This window comes from Stylophora pistillata, chromosome 7 (genome assembly GCF_964205215.1).
Source record: "Stylophora pistillata chromosome 7, jaStyPist1.2, whole genome shotgun sequence".
Lineage (NCBI taxonomy): Eukaryota > Metazoa > Cnidaria > Anthozoa > Scleractinia > Pocilloporidae > Stylophora > Stylophora pistillata.
The window spans coordinates 30,436,799-30,453,690 of record NC_142525.1 but is presented as its reverse complement, the minus strand read 5'-3'; the positions used below and the strand labels follow the sequence as shown (position 1 = coordinate 30,453,690).

Here is a 16,892-nt window from a genome sequence, read left to right as displayed (position 1 = left end):
TCTTACCGTACCTCATCACCCACGTGCGGGGCAAACTTCTTCGTTACGTTCGTCGCGTGATTCCCAATGATTCGTCCCGGGGATAACGACAAATGACAAGGTTACTCATGCCTAAGTGTCGAATGGAGCTTTTACTCGCCTTTTTTCCCCAAAGCTTGACGGTGTCCGAATAAAATTTTAGGAACGCCTCGAAAAATGGGGCGAAAAAATAATACAGTTGAAAGTAAAATTTCAAAGCCGATAGAAGTCACACCAACTTCCAAGTGAAGGGTTACTCAGTTTAATTTTCTTTTTCAATGTTGTGTTCAAGAACTCTTAATTGGCTTCTGAATTAGTTAATCTACTTCTGATAGGTAGTTAACAATTATTCCACGAGCGCGCGTTGGAAGTGACGCAACGTAGGAAGCACAGAAAGTCATTGATGTTCTTTACTACACTTCAGTGGCGATACCGATAACATGGTTTGAAGAGAAGATTAGTAAGAAATATATACAAGGAATAAAAAGGCCATAAGGATGGTCAGCAAAAGAGACTAAGTCACCATACTAGGCGGACCGCCTAATAAAAAGAAGAAAAGAAATAAAAAAAAAATCTAAACAACTAAATTGGATTAAATATTTCATGTAGTTAATTAATCCCTTACTCCCTTTTTAAAGCTAGAGATACTAGAAGCATTATGAGTTGACAGTGGCTGCACGTTCCATGTCAACTACCCTATTAAAATAGCAATATTTAAAAATATCAGTCCTAGCCCAATGTTTTTTCAAAGTCAGATCATCCCTTCCCCTGAAGGGGTCTCTTTCTAAATGTGAATAAAATTCGATAGAAGAGAATGTCTATAATAATATACCCAGTAAGGTCTTTATAAAAGAACAATACATCAAACAAGAAATGCCTGTCCTCTAACGATGACAAGTTTAATTTTTCTTTGCAAATTTGATAGTCCTCATCAGTTTTTAGGATAAACTTGGAAGCTCTTCGCTGAATCCTTTCCAATTTGTTAATGTTTCTAGTTGTAAAAGGTGACCAGACAATAGTGCAATACTCTAGTTGGGACCTTACCGAGGCACAGTACAAAGTTCTTAGAGTGTTAACATCTTTCAGACCTCTACATGTTCTTTTAATAAGGCAAAGAATTTCTACACAACTTATCAATGTGGGCATTCCAGGACAGCTTGTTACTAGTAACCAGACTTGCAGAATTCGGACGTTTCTTCCAGAGAGCTCCCATTTAACTTAACGTCAAAATGAAAAGGCATACTTTTCTTCATGATACACATGCAGCAATTTGCATTTCTTTACATTAAAGTCTATCAGATTTTGCTGACTCCAAATACATAGGTTATCAAGGTCAAATTGAAAACTCAGCACAGGTTACCACTCTAGATGTTCTACAATCCTCTGCATACAATGCAATAGTGTTCCCCAGCATAACCACTTCAGGCAAATTGCTGATGAATAATTATCACAAAAAATAATGGCCCTAGTAATTAAGGAACCCTGTGGTGCACCAGATGGAATGACAGACCAGGTAGAACCCTGTCCATCTATGACAACTCTTTGCTCTCTGTTGCTCAAGTGATTCTCACACCATTTAAGTTAGGTACCAGAGATGCCAAAATTACACAGCTTCTGCAGGAGTAGATCACGTGATACTCTGTCAAATGCCTTCAAAATTCTAAAAACACAACATCCACCTGCAATCCATCATTCGACCCTTTTGTCCACTGATGGTGTGTTAAAACGAACTGGGTGGCGCATGAGCGACCCCTTATGAAACCATGTTGCCCAACTGTCAGGTAAGGGCCACATATGGGAATATATGGCATTATATATGATCTATGGCATTAGGTACAATCCTCTCTTGACATTTACTTGGCATGGATAGCAGTGATATAGGTCGATAGTTCTCAACTACATCTTTCGGCCTCTGCTTTAAACACTGAGGTGACTTTGGCTCTTTTCCACATGGAAAGAAGAATAAAAGAGAGGTGCAATATCTTTACTGGGTGTTGACATTCTCTATTATAAAAGGATTGCAGAAAGATTTATTGGCAAACAATTACGACTGCTTGATAATGAAAACGTGATAGCTTTTGCAGCCTAAGTCAGTAGTGCTATTTAATAATTTACTGCACTGTGGTATATCTCACTCAGTGAATCTTATTGTTTTTGTAAATGTTCTCTTCTAAAGATCATCCAACAAATTAGCAACAATTTTCAATTGATCGTTGCTTACAAACTTAAATGAGTTAACTTTGCAGACTGAAATTTTAGAATCTCCTTTTAATTTTCTAGGTGAGTTCAAAGCATCAAAATATTATACCACACAGTCACATTAGGGAACTTTTATCTATCCAAAAATATGTACTTTTTAAAAAGGGTCAAGAACAATAAAGAATCAATGAACATGGTCTCAAAGTTTTTATGAAAGAAGGTGGCCCTTAAAATTTCCATAATAAGCTGAGGCACTGTTAGTAAAACTGTGTTTATCTGAATTTTCAAACAAACTAGGAAGTCATGCCATGCTAAAAATTCATTTTCATCAACTATTTGCACCCACTGCAAGCATGCACATGAAATAGGCATGAGGAACTGTTGTCATTTGCTCATTCTTCATTATAAGTAAAGGATGCTCTGCATTATTTTCCTTTACAACACACTCACTGTTTACTGTAACTACTGACAGCTGATGTAAAAAGAGTTCAAAAAATTTTCATGAGTCCCTACCCTTTAAATTGTTCTTTCCCTGATTGCTCCAACAATTGCACTGCACAGTGCTATGCAAAAAAAGCCTTCTGACAAATCCAAATCATCCCTTAAATCTGACTAAAATCACTCATTATTGAATCGAATGTTGTGTACTTGACTCAGCAGTTCCCTGTGAATGACATCACATCAAGATAACATCATTTGGTAAATACTAAAACAGTAGAGAACATTGAAGGGGTGCTTGGATTGGCTACTCAAACTCTGAAAATCTTTTGCTATCCACCTTGGAGCGACTTGCCTGGGATATACACCCAAAGGTATTGCATCCTTCCAGGAACAAATGAGTTAAAGCAGTTTCTGTGCTAATCATCTCACTGTTTTAGTATCTACTAAACTATATAAAACTATATACTAGTATAGATCATAATTTTTAGTATATACTTAACAACTATTCATTTGGCAGCTTTGAAAATATCCACCCCTAGCAACCTCCACTTTGGTGAAAAGTTGTTAAATAGCTGTCATCAGAGCAACTATTTTTTTTGAAGATTTGTCCTTACTCAACAGAGCAAGACTGCTTAAAACAAAACAGAGATTGACAGTGATATCAAATATTTATAAAAATGTAATAACCAGTCTTTACGCTGAAAGTTGTGTAGATTTAAATAACTCAAAGTCCCATAAAAAAAATTAAAACGTGGTGTGTTGTTGTTCAGGATACAATTCAATTCAAATATCACACTAGCTAAATGATCAAGAACAGCCCATCATTCTCATAAAATTCTCAGTCATAATGAGAATAGATAACTCCACAAAATTATAATCACATTTTTTCATAGCGTGTCCTCTTACAGCGGCCTACAAAGTATGTAATGATGAGAATGACAATCAACCCAGCTAACACACAGCCTACAATAGTTGGTACAATACTGTCCACTGGCTCAGCTAGATTATTCCCTGGCGTTGGAGAACAAACATCAGCTAAAAACAAAAAAGGAATACATAGTCAATATATCAGACATAACATCATTTCTTCAGACAATGGTTAAATTCTTTCAATCTAGGGCTTACACAAATTATGTTTCTATCAAGGGTGATTTAAACAAGCTTCCTACTCAGCTAAAGAGAGCAGAGATTTGGAAAGATAAATTCTCCTTACTAGGAAAAGACTTTTTTGACTGGTCAAGAGCAATGGGTATCTTATCTAGTTGCAAAATTGTTAATTTATAATCAGGGTGGTCAGAATGGGTTAGTTACCAGGGCATTTTACCTTCTACTCTGAAAAAATGCACCATCTATTCTAAACTTTGCCTACAGAGGGGACTTCCAGCTCTAGTGCCTATACTTAAAATCATTATCCTGTTACTAAAACTCTTTTTGACAATCCTGAATAATTGACAGGTTTTCCACATGGAAGATTAGAACTTGATTATTTCTGAGAGTAAAAGGTAAAGCTGGCTTCTTTAAAATACGTGTACAACTTAGCCCTTCCACCTCCAATATCTAGATGTCAATTTGTTACACTGTCTTCCATTGAAATTTAAGAACAAATTGCGAGATTATTTTAGTTAAAAATTCGATCTAAACGTGGTTATAGGTATCCTTTTTCAGAGCATTTTATTTTATTGTATGCTTTTCTAGACCTTAAGATCAATGATTATATCTTGTTAAGTTTTATTTTATTTATTTATTTATTATTTTGACAGGACCCCAAGGACAACAGTGTTACACACTGATGGGTTTTCAATCCTGTATAAAAATTCGTTATTATTATTATTATTATTATTATTATTATTATTATTATTATTATACATATTGAACAACTTTAGAACCAAGAAATCAATAGTAACTTAAAACATGCTCAATATTTTTCTTTATTCTCATCCCCTCCTGCTTGAAACTGTACTGATGTTAGACAGAAAAAGTATATTTGGTCACTCTTAAGAGTAAAAGGGTAAAGATTGGGCAATTTTGGTTTAGATTAACATCCCGAGCCAAAGATTACTGTAAGTTGCAGTAACTGGGTACTAAACAAAAGTTTACACACTTCATTTTAATGCCACATTTCCTACCTTCACCAAAGTCACCTCCAAATGGCTGCACTTCTATCTTTTTTATGCTAACTGCGACTTCATTTTTTCCTTCTAATGGTATGTCCAGGCTCTCACTGCATTTAAAGCTTTTCTCCTTTGCTGCTGTCATCATCAGCTTCACAGGATTAGTTTGGGCTGCACTCACTTTCAAGTCTTCATATATATAAAAACATGATTTAATTCATTTTTTAGTTCATAACTTTCACTAAAAAAAAGTTATATTTACCTCCACAGGTAGGTTGTGCTCTAGAATGTTTCCAGAGGCAGTTTCCAAGCTTTTATTAAATTTTTGCTTACACCCCCCCTCCCCCGCAACTGTTATTTTCTATAATCAGAAACACATCATACAGAGAATCCTTAATACAGGTATAATCACGGCTTTGATCAATAGTTCAGCCATTGATGACATGAAGCAACTTTAATGCTTATAATACTGATCATTACACTCTAGATGCACAATCATTGTAAGTTGTCATTCGGTTCCCATCAATTATTTCAAATTAAAAAAAAAAATAGAGGGAAACTATAAGCAGTAAAACAACTGACCACTCCCGTTGATTTCTTTAATATAAGTGAAAGCCAGGCTGCTTGTTTTCCATTTGTCGTCCTCAGTCAAAAATGTCAGGGAGATGGTCAGGTTGGCTGATCCTGATTTCCAAGCAAGAGACACAGATGATGACTTCCCTCCACAGGTTCCATTTGGAATGGCATTCAGTGGAAGGTCAAAAGTCTCCTAAAGTGTTAATAATAATATCAACCTTTAAATCCCTCAATGTCAATCACATAGTAACTAGTCAGTAGATAGTTGATGTTTCAGAGTTATCTACCCTTAACCCCATTATCTCACAATTGTATTTGCTTTTCTTCAATTCTCCTTCTTTAATACTAAATGATTGGCATCACATGGTCATCACATCATTTTGAGTGCTCATCATGAGATCATCATTACCGAAAAACACTTACATTGCTTTGGAGTTGTATGGTCACCATACATGAGATATCTAAAAGGAGGCAAGGCTTCCCATCTGCCCTTGATAGATTAAAATGACCATATCCTGATGCTGGGCCCTGTGTCTTGGGTGGCACTATAGAGTAAAACACTGTAGAGGATGTAATAGTTGATGCAGATGTCTTTGAAGCTGATATTGTTGAGGAGACCATGGTGGATGTGGAGTTTGCTGTTACCATAGAAGTCAGATAAAAAATTACCAGACCTGAAAAGACAATTGTTGTGTTGATGTAATATCCACTGTTATATGAATGATTAATGGATTGTATGTAGTCACGTGAACATCAATTTGACTCTACATCATTTTAAGTTATCCAGTATATAATCAGTTGAATAAAGAAGTTCATTGAAGCAACTTGCTCTGAGTATTTTCCATATAGTGGAGTTAAGTCTTTAGTCGTTAAGAACACGACAACTGGCGATGAGGATGGCTACCATCAGATCAATAGAATCCTACGACCCAGCTGAGGACTAGAGCTTGTATTCTGAGCGATTTGAGCGGTACATTATAGCAAATGAACTCAAAGATGAAAAGAAGATCGTAGCAGTTTTCTTGATGAGCATAGGAAGCAAAGCCTACAACCTATTGAGGGACTTAAAAGCCCCAGCCCAGGCTTCAGAATTCAAGCTTAAAGAACTGTTGGAAATGTTGAGTAACCATTTCCAACTGAAACCAATCATTTCTGCGGAGCGTTTTCACTTCCACAAGTGTGATCAAGAAGAAGGGGAAGGAGCGGTGGACTCTGCCACATCCCTTAAACGGTGTTCAGAACATTGCGAATTCGGAGGATTCTTTGAGCAAGCATTAAGGGACAGATTTGTCTGTGGATTGCAAAACAGGCAAGACTGCTAACTGCTAACTGCGAGACTGCTAACCATGACCAAGCTAACTTGGAAAATGGCTCTTGATACAGTTATAGCCATGGAATCACCAGAAAAGCAGGCAAACCATTTCCGACCAATGGCACCGCCCTCAAACATCACTGTGCTGCCAGCATTTATGCAGAACAAGCAAGGCAGAAAGCCAAGACAGCAGAAATTGTGTTTCCATTGCGGTTGAAACCACACACCACAAACGTGTAAATTTAAGGATCAAACGTGTCACTTATGTCAAAGCGAGGGACATATCCAAAAGATTTGCAGAAAAAAGGGAGCCGCAAAACCAGAGAGAGGAAATGTATCTAAGAGCTCCAACCCAATAAGTTACTTGGAAGACAAGCAAGTTGTAGCGGGAGACTTCAGCATTTTCAAAGGGGAGGACGAAACAGCTGAACCAGCAATCCTAATTCACATCACAATGAATGGCTCAAAGATCCCAATGGAACTGGACACGGGAGCGACCCTGTCTGTGATGTCAGAAGAAACGTGGAAAGAGGCATGTCCAACCGCAACACTCCAACAATTGACCGCGAGACTGTCAACCTACTCAGGGGAACCACTGACTGTTCTTGGCAAAGCAATGGTTGACATTGAGTACAAAGGCCAAACCGAGAAGTTGCCCTGACAAGTCATCAAGGGAAGTGGTCCAAGTCTGTTTGGACATAATTGGCTTTCCAAGATTAGACTCTAAATGGCCTACAATCAAGAAGATAAGTAATGAACTTGATAGTATATTAAATAACCATCCAGAAGTATTTAAGGATGAACTAGGAACACTGAAAGATGTAAAGGCTCAAGACAATTGTTTGTTAAAACTGAAGCTGCACCCAGATTTCATAAGCCTGGAACAGTGCCGCATGCAATTAGGGGGGCAATTGAGCAAGAGCTTGATTGACTAGAGAACATGGGAGCGTTAGAGAAAGTTCGTTTCTCTAACTCAGGGCAGCGCCCATAGTGCCCATAGTGAAACCAGATGGGGGCGTAAGGATTTGTGGGGACTACAAAGTGACAGTTAACTCCGTGTTGGAGGCAGACCAACACCACCTTCCAAATCCAGAGGAGTTATTTGTTGCTTTGAGTGGTGGAGAAAAATTTATGAAGCTAGATTTATGATGCGCCTATCAGCAAATATTGCTGGAAGGAAACTCAAGAGAGTTTGTTACCATTAACACCCACAAGGGATTATATAGACCACTAGATTACCTTTTGGCATTTCCAGCGCGAGTGCTATTTTCCATTCTGAGATTGAGCAGGTATTGCAAGCAATACCAATGGTCGTTTGCTGGGTAGATGATATTTTAATATCAGGCAAAAACGATCAAGAGCAAATTAGAAATCTCAACGAGGTGTTGACAAGGCTAGAAAACACAGGCTTAAGGTTGAAGCTAAGCAAATGTAAGTGCATGCAACCATCAGTTGAGTATCTAGGATACCGAGTCGATGCGAGCGGGTTGCACGCGATTGAGAAGGTTCAGGCAATCTGTGACATGCCAGCTCCTGAAAATCAGCAGCAACTTCGATCTTTTCTTGGAATGATCAACTACTATTCTAAATTCATATTAAGCAATTATTCAATGATAGCGCATCCTCTGAATGAGCTATTGGGTGACGGGATTAAATGAAAGTGGTCGAAATTGGAAGAGGACGCATTCAGAGAAATTAGCGAAAGGCCAAGTTTTGGTGCATTATCAGAATGATTTGCCTCTTAAGTTAGATACCGACACATTGCAATATGGTGTAGGAGCGGTAATTTCACATGTGTTTCCGAACCTCGAGGAAAAACCAATCACATTCGCTTCACACACATTAAACAAGAGTGAGAGAAATTATGCGCAGATCATGAAAGAAGCCCTCAGTATAATCTTTGAAATAAAGCAATTTCATCAGTATCTATACGGACACAAATTTTTGTTGGTAATCAATCACAAGCCTTCAGTGATGTTGCTAGGTCAGAAAAGTGGTATTCCAACTCTAGCTGCCACAAGACTGCAGAGATGGGCAATCTTGTTGTCACCATACCAATACGAGATTGAGTATCGTTCAATGCTGAAACATGCCAACGCAAACTGTTTAAGCTGATTGCCGTTGCCCGTTGGAAACAACCCAGAGGAATTCAATGAAGTTACATTGATAAATTCCTTATAAATTGGATCTTTGCCATTAACCGCAGGTCAGATTCGAAAGGCTACACGTGTGGATCCAGTGTTCTCTAAAGTCGTTGACTACACAATGACAGGATGGGCCAATGTAATGTAATGTAATGTAAAATTTTATTTATACATGGAGAATCATTAGTTAAGCTAAAGGTAAAAACTAAAACTATTACAACTGTTTTACATGATTGCCGTGTGGAAATCCAATATCTCAGATACCTTCTTAATACCCCGTTTAAACTTCCCAATAGAACCAACACCTTTCAAATCTTGGGGCAAGTTATTCCACAAACAAGCCCCGCTATAACAAAAGCTTCGTTAGTATTTGGCTTGGGCTGCGAAAGTTTTCCTTCAAGATTTCTTAAGTTATAATCATTAACATGGCGTTGAGTGAAAAGACATTGAAGATATTCTGGGGCAAGTTCATTCAATGTTTTATACAAAAGTCATGTATAATTAAAGCTTTCTGTTTTTTACAGCGAAGAGACAGCTTCTCCCACTGCCAGTGACGACAATCCAGCTATTCAAACGTCTCATCAGAGACAGAATGAACTCACTGTAGAAGAAGGCTGTTTGTTGTGGGAAATTCATGTTTTAATTCCGAGTTCTTTGCAAGAACGAGTTTTGCAGGAATTGCATGAAGGGCATCCTGGAATTGTGCAAATGAAGTCGCTCCCATGACTCCATGTTTGGTGGCCCAAATTAGATCAATCAATTGCTTCCATTGTTTGTGATTGCACTAAGTGTCAGTTAACACAAAACAAGCCACAAATCGCTTCCTGCATCTGTTGGATTGGCTGGACACACCATGGCAGAGAATTCACATCCACTTTGCTGGTCCATTCATGAATAAGATGTTTCTTGTAGTAGTTGATAGGTACTCCAAATGGCTAGAACTGGAAATAATGCCCAACGCAACCAGTGAGTCAATGATCAAGAAACTGAGAAATATGTTTGCTTGATATGGCGTACTGATGCAATTAGAGAGCAACAACAGTCCACAGTTAACTTCGAGAGAATTTGCAGATTTTATGACACAAAATGGAATAAAACACACACTAGTCGCACCGTATCATCCGAAATCAAACAGACAGGCGGAATGTTTTGTTCCAACATTCAAGCAATATTTCAAAACTGAAGTGCGTCAGTAATGCAGAGCTTGGCGAGATTTCTGTTCAGTAATCGAACAACGCCGAGTAGTGTGAAAGGTCTGAAACACCAGCTGAATTGTTTCTTAAATGCCGACCGAGAAGTAGATTGGACTTACTTCGTCCAAACCTAGGTCACAAGATCTCCGATAGACAAATGTACGACAAGGTGGAACATGATTGCAAATCGAAAGGACATGAATGTTCGATTGGAGAAGATGTCTTAGCCCAAAACTTTAGAGGTGAGCCAAAATGGTTAAAAGCCACCGTAGTTGAATGCACGGGTCCGGTGTCATATAAAACACAAATGGGAGAGCAAGTGTGGAAACAGCATGTAGACCAAATGCCTGACAAAAGTTACAACCAAACGCCGGAAACAAGTGTTAACGAGCTAAAACCGCTTGTTCTGAACAAGAGCTATGAAATGCCAAAGCCAGAACACTCACTGGAACACTCCAAAGTTAGAGAGAGAGAGAACCAGGTTAGAGCCCATACAACAGCACATCAAACAGCGAGAGCGCAAATGCACCGCTGAATGCAGACCAATCAAACCAACCACCTCAACCAGCTCGTTACCCCAGTCATAACCATAAGCCTCCAAGTCGTTTAGGTTATGACAAATAATATTTGAATTCTTAGGTTGTCGGTTAAATAAGGGTGGGGGAATGTTGTGTTGATGTAATATCAGCTGTTACATGAATGATTAATGGATTGTATGCAGTCACGTGATCATTGATTTGACTCTATATCACTGTAAGTTATCCTGTATATAATCAGTTGAATAAAGAAGTTCATTGAAGCAACTTGCTCCGTGTATTTTCCATATAATGGAATCAAGTCTTTAGTCGTTAATAAGAACACAACAGCAATGTTAAAAGGTGAGGATATTTTCCTCTTGAAAAGTTATGTGAAGGAAAGATATGCAATTTTCTATGATCATTGTTAAATATTTGAAGGGAGTGTTGTCTAGCTTTGTGGGTGTGACACATGCTTTCACTTTAATTAAAGTGCCCTTGAGACGAAAATTGACCATTTTATTTTGGCCTAAATTGTTTACAAAATGTTGAATTGGGTCCAGTTAAGACCCTTTTTGCCATTAAAAACTCAAAACAAATCTTTGATGACCAATTTTTAACGCTACAAAGTCGTCCAAAAATCATCCACCATTGTTGAAAGCATGTTCCAGCTGAGCCCGCAATTGTACAGCAGAAAATGTCACCATGACGTCAAAGGCTCAACAAACTTATGCTTTGCTTTGTCACAACTTTCTTTGTTCACTGCACAGAGAATCACACATATTACTTTTTTGAGAATTGTTTCGTTGTCAGTCAGGAAATGTCGACTTAATTGTCAGAAGATGAATTGTCCCAGAAATCATCTGAAGCTTCTGTGGATAGTTTTGCACCGACAAACAATGAAGTTTTGCCATGTGAATAAAGATAAACACAGAAGAGCACGGACTCCCCATGTGGCTTTTGTGGTCACATCGGTTTATTGCCTTCAAACTGTATTTTTGCATGTCGTTAGGGATTTTCCCTTTTTGTAAGAAATGATTGGGTGATTAGTAAAAATAGTTTTCTGCAATGGCTAATTGCGTATTTGAAGGCAGATATTGGGAGTTTGTGAAAGCCATTTCCAAGCCATCAATGTGTTTGTCCTGATGCATTTGGTCAATGATCTCATTAACCCTTTCCTATGTGTTTTTTATGATTGGTACTTTGAGAGGTTTGAGGTGAACTCTGTTGTTGAGTTGCACTTTGGCCTCTTTTGTTTTTTCTGTCTTATTCATGATGACTATTGTTGTGTTGCTTCAGAGAGGTTTAAAGCAGAGTTTGTTTCAACTCTTTTAGAGCCATAACCTCATTGCATTACATAGTATTTTTTGCCTTTGATGCAGTCTGCAAGTAGCATTATGACCATTTTCCAAGTAGCTCTGAAGAGCAATAGAAGACCGAACCGGTGGCATTCAGTTTGATATGAAACAGAAGTGGTTCTTGGTTTTGTCCGTGAAAGGTGTAACGGAAGCCCATTTGTCTTGCAAATAAATCTCGCAAAAGTTGGCCTCATTTTACATTGGTTTGTCACGGGTTTTGGGATGAATTTGAGACCCTTTGATAGTGCGCTGACTTAGCTGTCAGATGGTTGATAGTTTGTCAGGTTTTTAAAGAAATTTTCATTTTCTTGGTTTTTTGGCTGCAAGCCTATACATTTTAAAGTGTTTCTATGCTTTGTGTCCTAGGCTGTTTGTTCTGCTTTCGCTGATATTACAGCTAGCTTTTTTTAGAATCAGAGCACACAATTATATTTTTCATCTCTTTTGTATAAATTAAAGTGAGCTCTTTGAGGTCAGAAATCTCAATCCTCAATTCAGCTATTTTATCATTCTTATTTACAATGTTCACCAAGTACTTTCCTTTGTGTAAGGTATTCTGCCAGAGAGTTGTTGAAGGTGGATATTGATCAGCTCATATGTAAAGGTGACAAAACCCGTGGAGGATCATAGACTTCATTTTCATCGAGATTGCATTGAGGACGGTTTTTCTCGTCCCTTCTCTTCTTGAATGGTAGGCACTGAACAAGACAAAATTCTTCGTCTAGATCCTTCAAAGTACACAGATCTCTCGAAACAGTCCTCTGAGAGGTGTTCAGAGTAGATCACAAATATTTCTGTAAGACTGAAGTTTACTCAGCGAGGTCGCACAAATTGCACCCGTTTTTCCCGCTCTGATCTTTTTGCAAGACTTGGATGCATAGAAATACCTGCAGCATGGTCTGCACGATTACTTCAGCTTTGAATTACGCATCAATGCCTCGTAACTTTTGTTTAGTTTTTGTAAGAATAGAGTAAAGCACTCTGTTATGTTTGCTTGACATTTTTCCATGTGAGATTTTTGCATTGAACCTTTGACATCACTTCCTCTGAGTCCTGCGATCAACTTCCGGAACACGATCAAATAATGGCGGACGCAAAATCGTGAATTTAACAGCCCGAAAAAAGATATTTCTAGTGCTCAGTCTAAACTGAAATTTGGCAGAGTAGGTGAAGGAGATACACTGAACACAAAAATGGAACAAAATGATGTACAAAAATTTTGATCTCAAGGGCACTTATTGCATGCCTGTCTAGGTTATTACTGTCAGTGGAATGATCAGAGGGTCAAATTGGTCACATCAACTTACATTATAAATAGCTCGCAGAGCCCAAAGGCAACATGAACTGAGTCCTGTGTTCTGATTGGCTACCCAGGCGAGAAAGATGGGCCTATCTTACCCACTCTGGGTTACATGCTTTGACTCCATGCAAGAGAAAAAGTGTGTGGAGTGGACTTACAAAGTTTAGTGATGAAGTTGCAAAAAGTGGCACAAGATTGTCCGAACATAAACAACCCTTGTGGGTTTATTGTGCTACAATAATTCTTGATTCTTGTTAAAGCAAAATATTTTGGTATAAAATAATAAATCCTTTATTGACCAACCTTGTTTGGTCAAGATAGCTGGATATTAGCCTGGTTCTTTTTATGCGTTTTTATGGACCTCAACTTCAATGGTGCAGCCGCAGTCCCGCAGTCCCGCACTCCTACTCTCCTTTTCTATTTAAGAACGAAGATTATATATTTGAATTTGTCAGCTCACTCGCCAATGAAATGGGCAGTGATGTCCAATTTAAAGTAAGCTTGGAGAACGAGATACGACTTTTAAATATTGCAATTTGAATTTCGGTTAACTGAAGAACGAAGAATCTATATTTGAATGTGTGGGTTCTATTTAATTTGGCGACTATGGGACTGCGGGAGCAGCTATTTAAAATACGTATGTTAAGTGGCCGGGTATTCTGAAGTTTAGCCCAAAATTCTTGAATCCGTATGAGCCCGCTAGCTTTACCAGCCCCAACAAGTTAAGTCGGGTATTGTGTCCCGACCAGGAATCTCGATCAACGTAGAATCGACTTAGAAATGCACAAGTCACATTTAAATTAAAAACATTGAGATCCAAAAATATTGAAATCCAACAAGTATATAGGTAAAGACACTAAGTTAAGATAGCACTCACCGACAAAAACAGAAGGATGCAACTGAAACAAACAAGCGGTTCTCTGCGCCATTGAAGTGAATTGTGTCGTAACGAGATCCAGACAGTTTTTTTCTGAAATATCGCGCGAGCAGAATGTTTGCCAATTTAAAGACCAGGTAATAAAAGGTACGCGTTTGATGGGGATACTTATTGTGTGCGAAAGAGATGTGTATCCAATTAAGGCTAAATAGCGCGCAGACTATACTCAATCACGAAAAACAATCCCGTTCAAACTAAACACGTGATATAGGGTCATTTACGCAGACGGGTGATTGACTGTTGCCCTGAGGGAATACCAAATAGAGCCTTGATTTTTTTGGAGGGAAGACTAATGAGAGCTCTGGTTTTTTGTTTATGATTTTTTGTTTTGTTTTGTTTTTATTTTTGGGGGTAAGAGAACCGTTCATACTACCCCTACATGCAGTGCACCTCTGTTGGGACCCTATTTTAGGACAAACACTTAGACCTCACCATTCACACACAATCTCCTCATGAGCTTCTTTTGAGATATTTTGTTCATTTTTTTTGAGATGTTTTGATAACACATTCCATGAAATGTCTTTTGTTTTGAAAAGGCACAAATTTAGGCATAATCAAGACCAACAGATGAAAAAGCTGCACTTTGTCTAGTACAATGTTCCCAAAGTGCAGCGTGATGGAGTAATCATAATCAAGATATTTAAACACAGAGGTGTGCTATATAAGGAAGTCTTCCCTGGGAAGACCTAGGTTCATTTTTCACTCACCGTTGACATATGCGGGTCAAATTTAAATGCTGGTAGATGAACAAAAGGAGCTAATGAGATATCTATTGTTTACTTCCACCAACATGGTGGCATGAGGTAACGTGCGAACCACCTACTTGGATCTCAAATTTACCACCACAAATAAAGACAGTTTCCATTGCAGAAAGGAAATACAAATCTAAAAAACTCTTGTATTGTGATGAAGACATAAAACAATTTTGAGGAATGCACCCGCTGTTCACTGCTTTGGAGTAGCTGTAGCTCAAGCTGACTTGACTCTAAGAGTTCTACATCACACGACGGTTGATTGACAGATAGTCCAGTGAGACCTAAGGCTCCTTTTATAGCGCGCCTTTGTGTTTAAAGAGGATGGCACCAAAAAGCCAACACATGGTTAATAAGGGTGGTCCTCAAGTAAAATCCTTCCTAGTGGCATGGACTGGACTACTCACTTGGCATATTCAGACAACTATTTTGCTGGTATTTGATGGCATTTCAGAATTCATTTTTAATCATTCCACTGATATAGTGGGGATCAAAAATATATCAAGGTCTCTTTTAGCTGTACTATTACTCTGAATCATACTGCTGAGATTTTTCCAAACTAAAGAATGATGACAATTTTTTGTTCAACTGAATTTAAGTTTGTAATTCTTTAAGGTCATGTTTCCTGAGGTACACCTAGGAACAGTTTGCTGTTTGGGTGGGTTCAGATTGTCCTCTCACTATTGTCAGAGGGTCCTAGAAAACAACACCTTGTGATATTACTGTAATTGTATCCCAATGCCTTAAAATAAATTGGGCACAATGACCAAAGACAGGTTAAAAGAACTCAACTAACAGGCCAGAGTGAATTATGTTTACCAACAGTGTCTCTTCCCATTTGAAGGCAGAATATTGGGAAACTCCCACTTCCTCTAAGTCTACCCAGTAATTAGATGGATAAAGAATGAGAATCTGATGATATTATTGATGATAGAGAGTCTGTATATCTTATTAACCAAGCGCGAGGGCCGTACTGGGACAATATCGGCCTGCTCTTGACAGTATGGACCGAGTGCAGCGAGGTCCGTACAAAAAAGACCGAGGGCCGATATTCTTCCAGTACGGTCCCAAGCAAGTTTGGTTAATAAGAGATTTATTATACGACTGAAGTTCAAAGGGACACAAGTGCAGTATCATTCGGGACCATTTGGGACAGTGCCCGGTCCAATACTTAGAGAATATTGGACCAGCAATAGAGCATTTTGATTGGTTGATTTTAGTTATTGGCCCTCTGACTGCCCGAGTTGTGTAATAAACCTAAATACTGGCCACAGCAAAATTACACAAAGGTTTAAACAGTTCAGAAGTAACATTTATTTTGATTCAATGTACAAGAGAAGAATCCATTTTAACGATTGCATTACAGCAGTTAATTATTTGCTGTTCTAACCTCAGCAAGAAAACACATTCAAGCCAAGAAGGCAACATAAGTGACAGATGTGCAATTCCAATTTAGTTTATAACAATAATCTATTTTTTCACTGAAGGTCATCATCGTCAAAGAGGTCATCAAATTCTATCGTGAAATAAGAAGGCAAAGATTTCTATCACCACAATATTAATGAATAAAATCTGAGGTATTTTCAATTCGATCAAATTATAACAAATATTCAGAAAAGATAAATTGAAAACCTACTATTAAAGAAATCGCCATGGACTGCTCTTTCATTAGCTGCTAATTCTATCAGCATCCCACCACTTGATGCAGCCTAAATAGCACATAGCAAAAGCAAAATCACAGAAAACATCAGTTGACGCAATGAAAGGTTTACTGCATGAAAGGTATCCCACAAAGTAGACAAAGCATTTTAAGAATTGAATGCTGTACTGCACACAGTGAAGGCGTTCAAACGCTTACCTCGTCCATTTCCATCCATCCAGCATCTCCATCGGGAAACATTTCGTCCTGCGCCACAACTGCTGGTTTCATTTTGTGTATTATTTTTTTTTTTTTTGCACTGAGCAGTATTCGAGTAGCTATAATCAAGAAAGGCTATCACAATGGACTATTGCTACACACTACATGAGAGGATTAC

General features: G+C 38.2%; 2 protein-coding genes across 4 annotated transcripts; both read right to left on the bottom strand.

Annotated features, from left to right (window-relative positions):
* Positions 1–2,409: 2,409 nt before the first annotated feature.
* On the bottom strand, positions 2,410–14,312 carry LOC111331102 (uncharacterized). 3 transcript variants are annotated; one of them, XM_022936138.2, is made up of 5 exons: positions 14,045–14,312; positions 5,769–6,019; positions 5,352–5,538; positions 4,785–4,958; positions 2,410–3,693 (listed from the first exon to the last, which is right to left on the bottom strand). In XM_022936138.2, exons 1-5 carry the CDS (start codon positions 14,094–14,096, stop codon positions 3,536–3,538), a joined length of 822 nt encoding a protein of 273 aa, XP_022791873.1. In that variant the 5' UTR covers positions 14,097–14,312; the 3' UTR covers positions 2,410–3,535. The 3 variants fall into 3 exon arrangements, with proteins under 3 accessions (XP_022791873.1, XP_088582954.1, XP_022791891.1); XM_088726828.1 differs by lacking the exon at positions 14,045–14,312 and adding an exon at positions 13,471–13,584; XM_022936156.2 differs by lacking the exon at positions 14,045–14,312 and adding an exon at positions 13,175–13,279.
* Positions 14,313–16,146: 1,834 nt separating this feature from the next.
* Positions 16,147–16,879, bottom strand: LOC148727420 (COP9 signalosome complex subunit 9-like). The gene is made up of 3 exons (XM_088726873.1): positions 16,715–16,879; positions 16,493–16,565; positions 16,147–16,372 (listed from the first exon to the last, which is right to left on the bottom strand). Exons 1-3 carry the CDS (start codon positions 16,784–16,786, stop codon positions 16,335–16,337), a joined length of 183 nt encoding a protein of 60 aa, XP_088582999.1. The 5' UTR covers positions 16,787–16,879; the 3' UTR covers positions 16,147–16,334.
* Between the last annotated feature and the right edge of the window lie 13 nt (positions 16,880–16,892).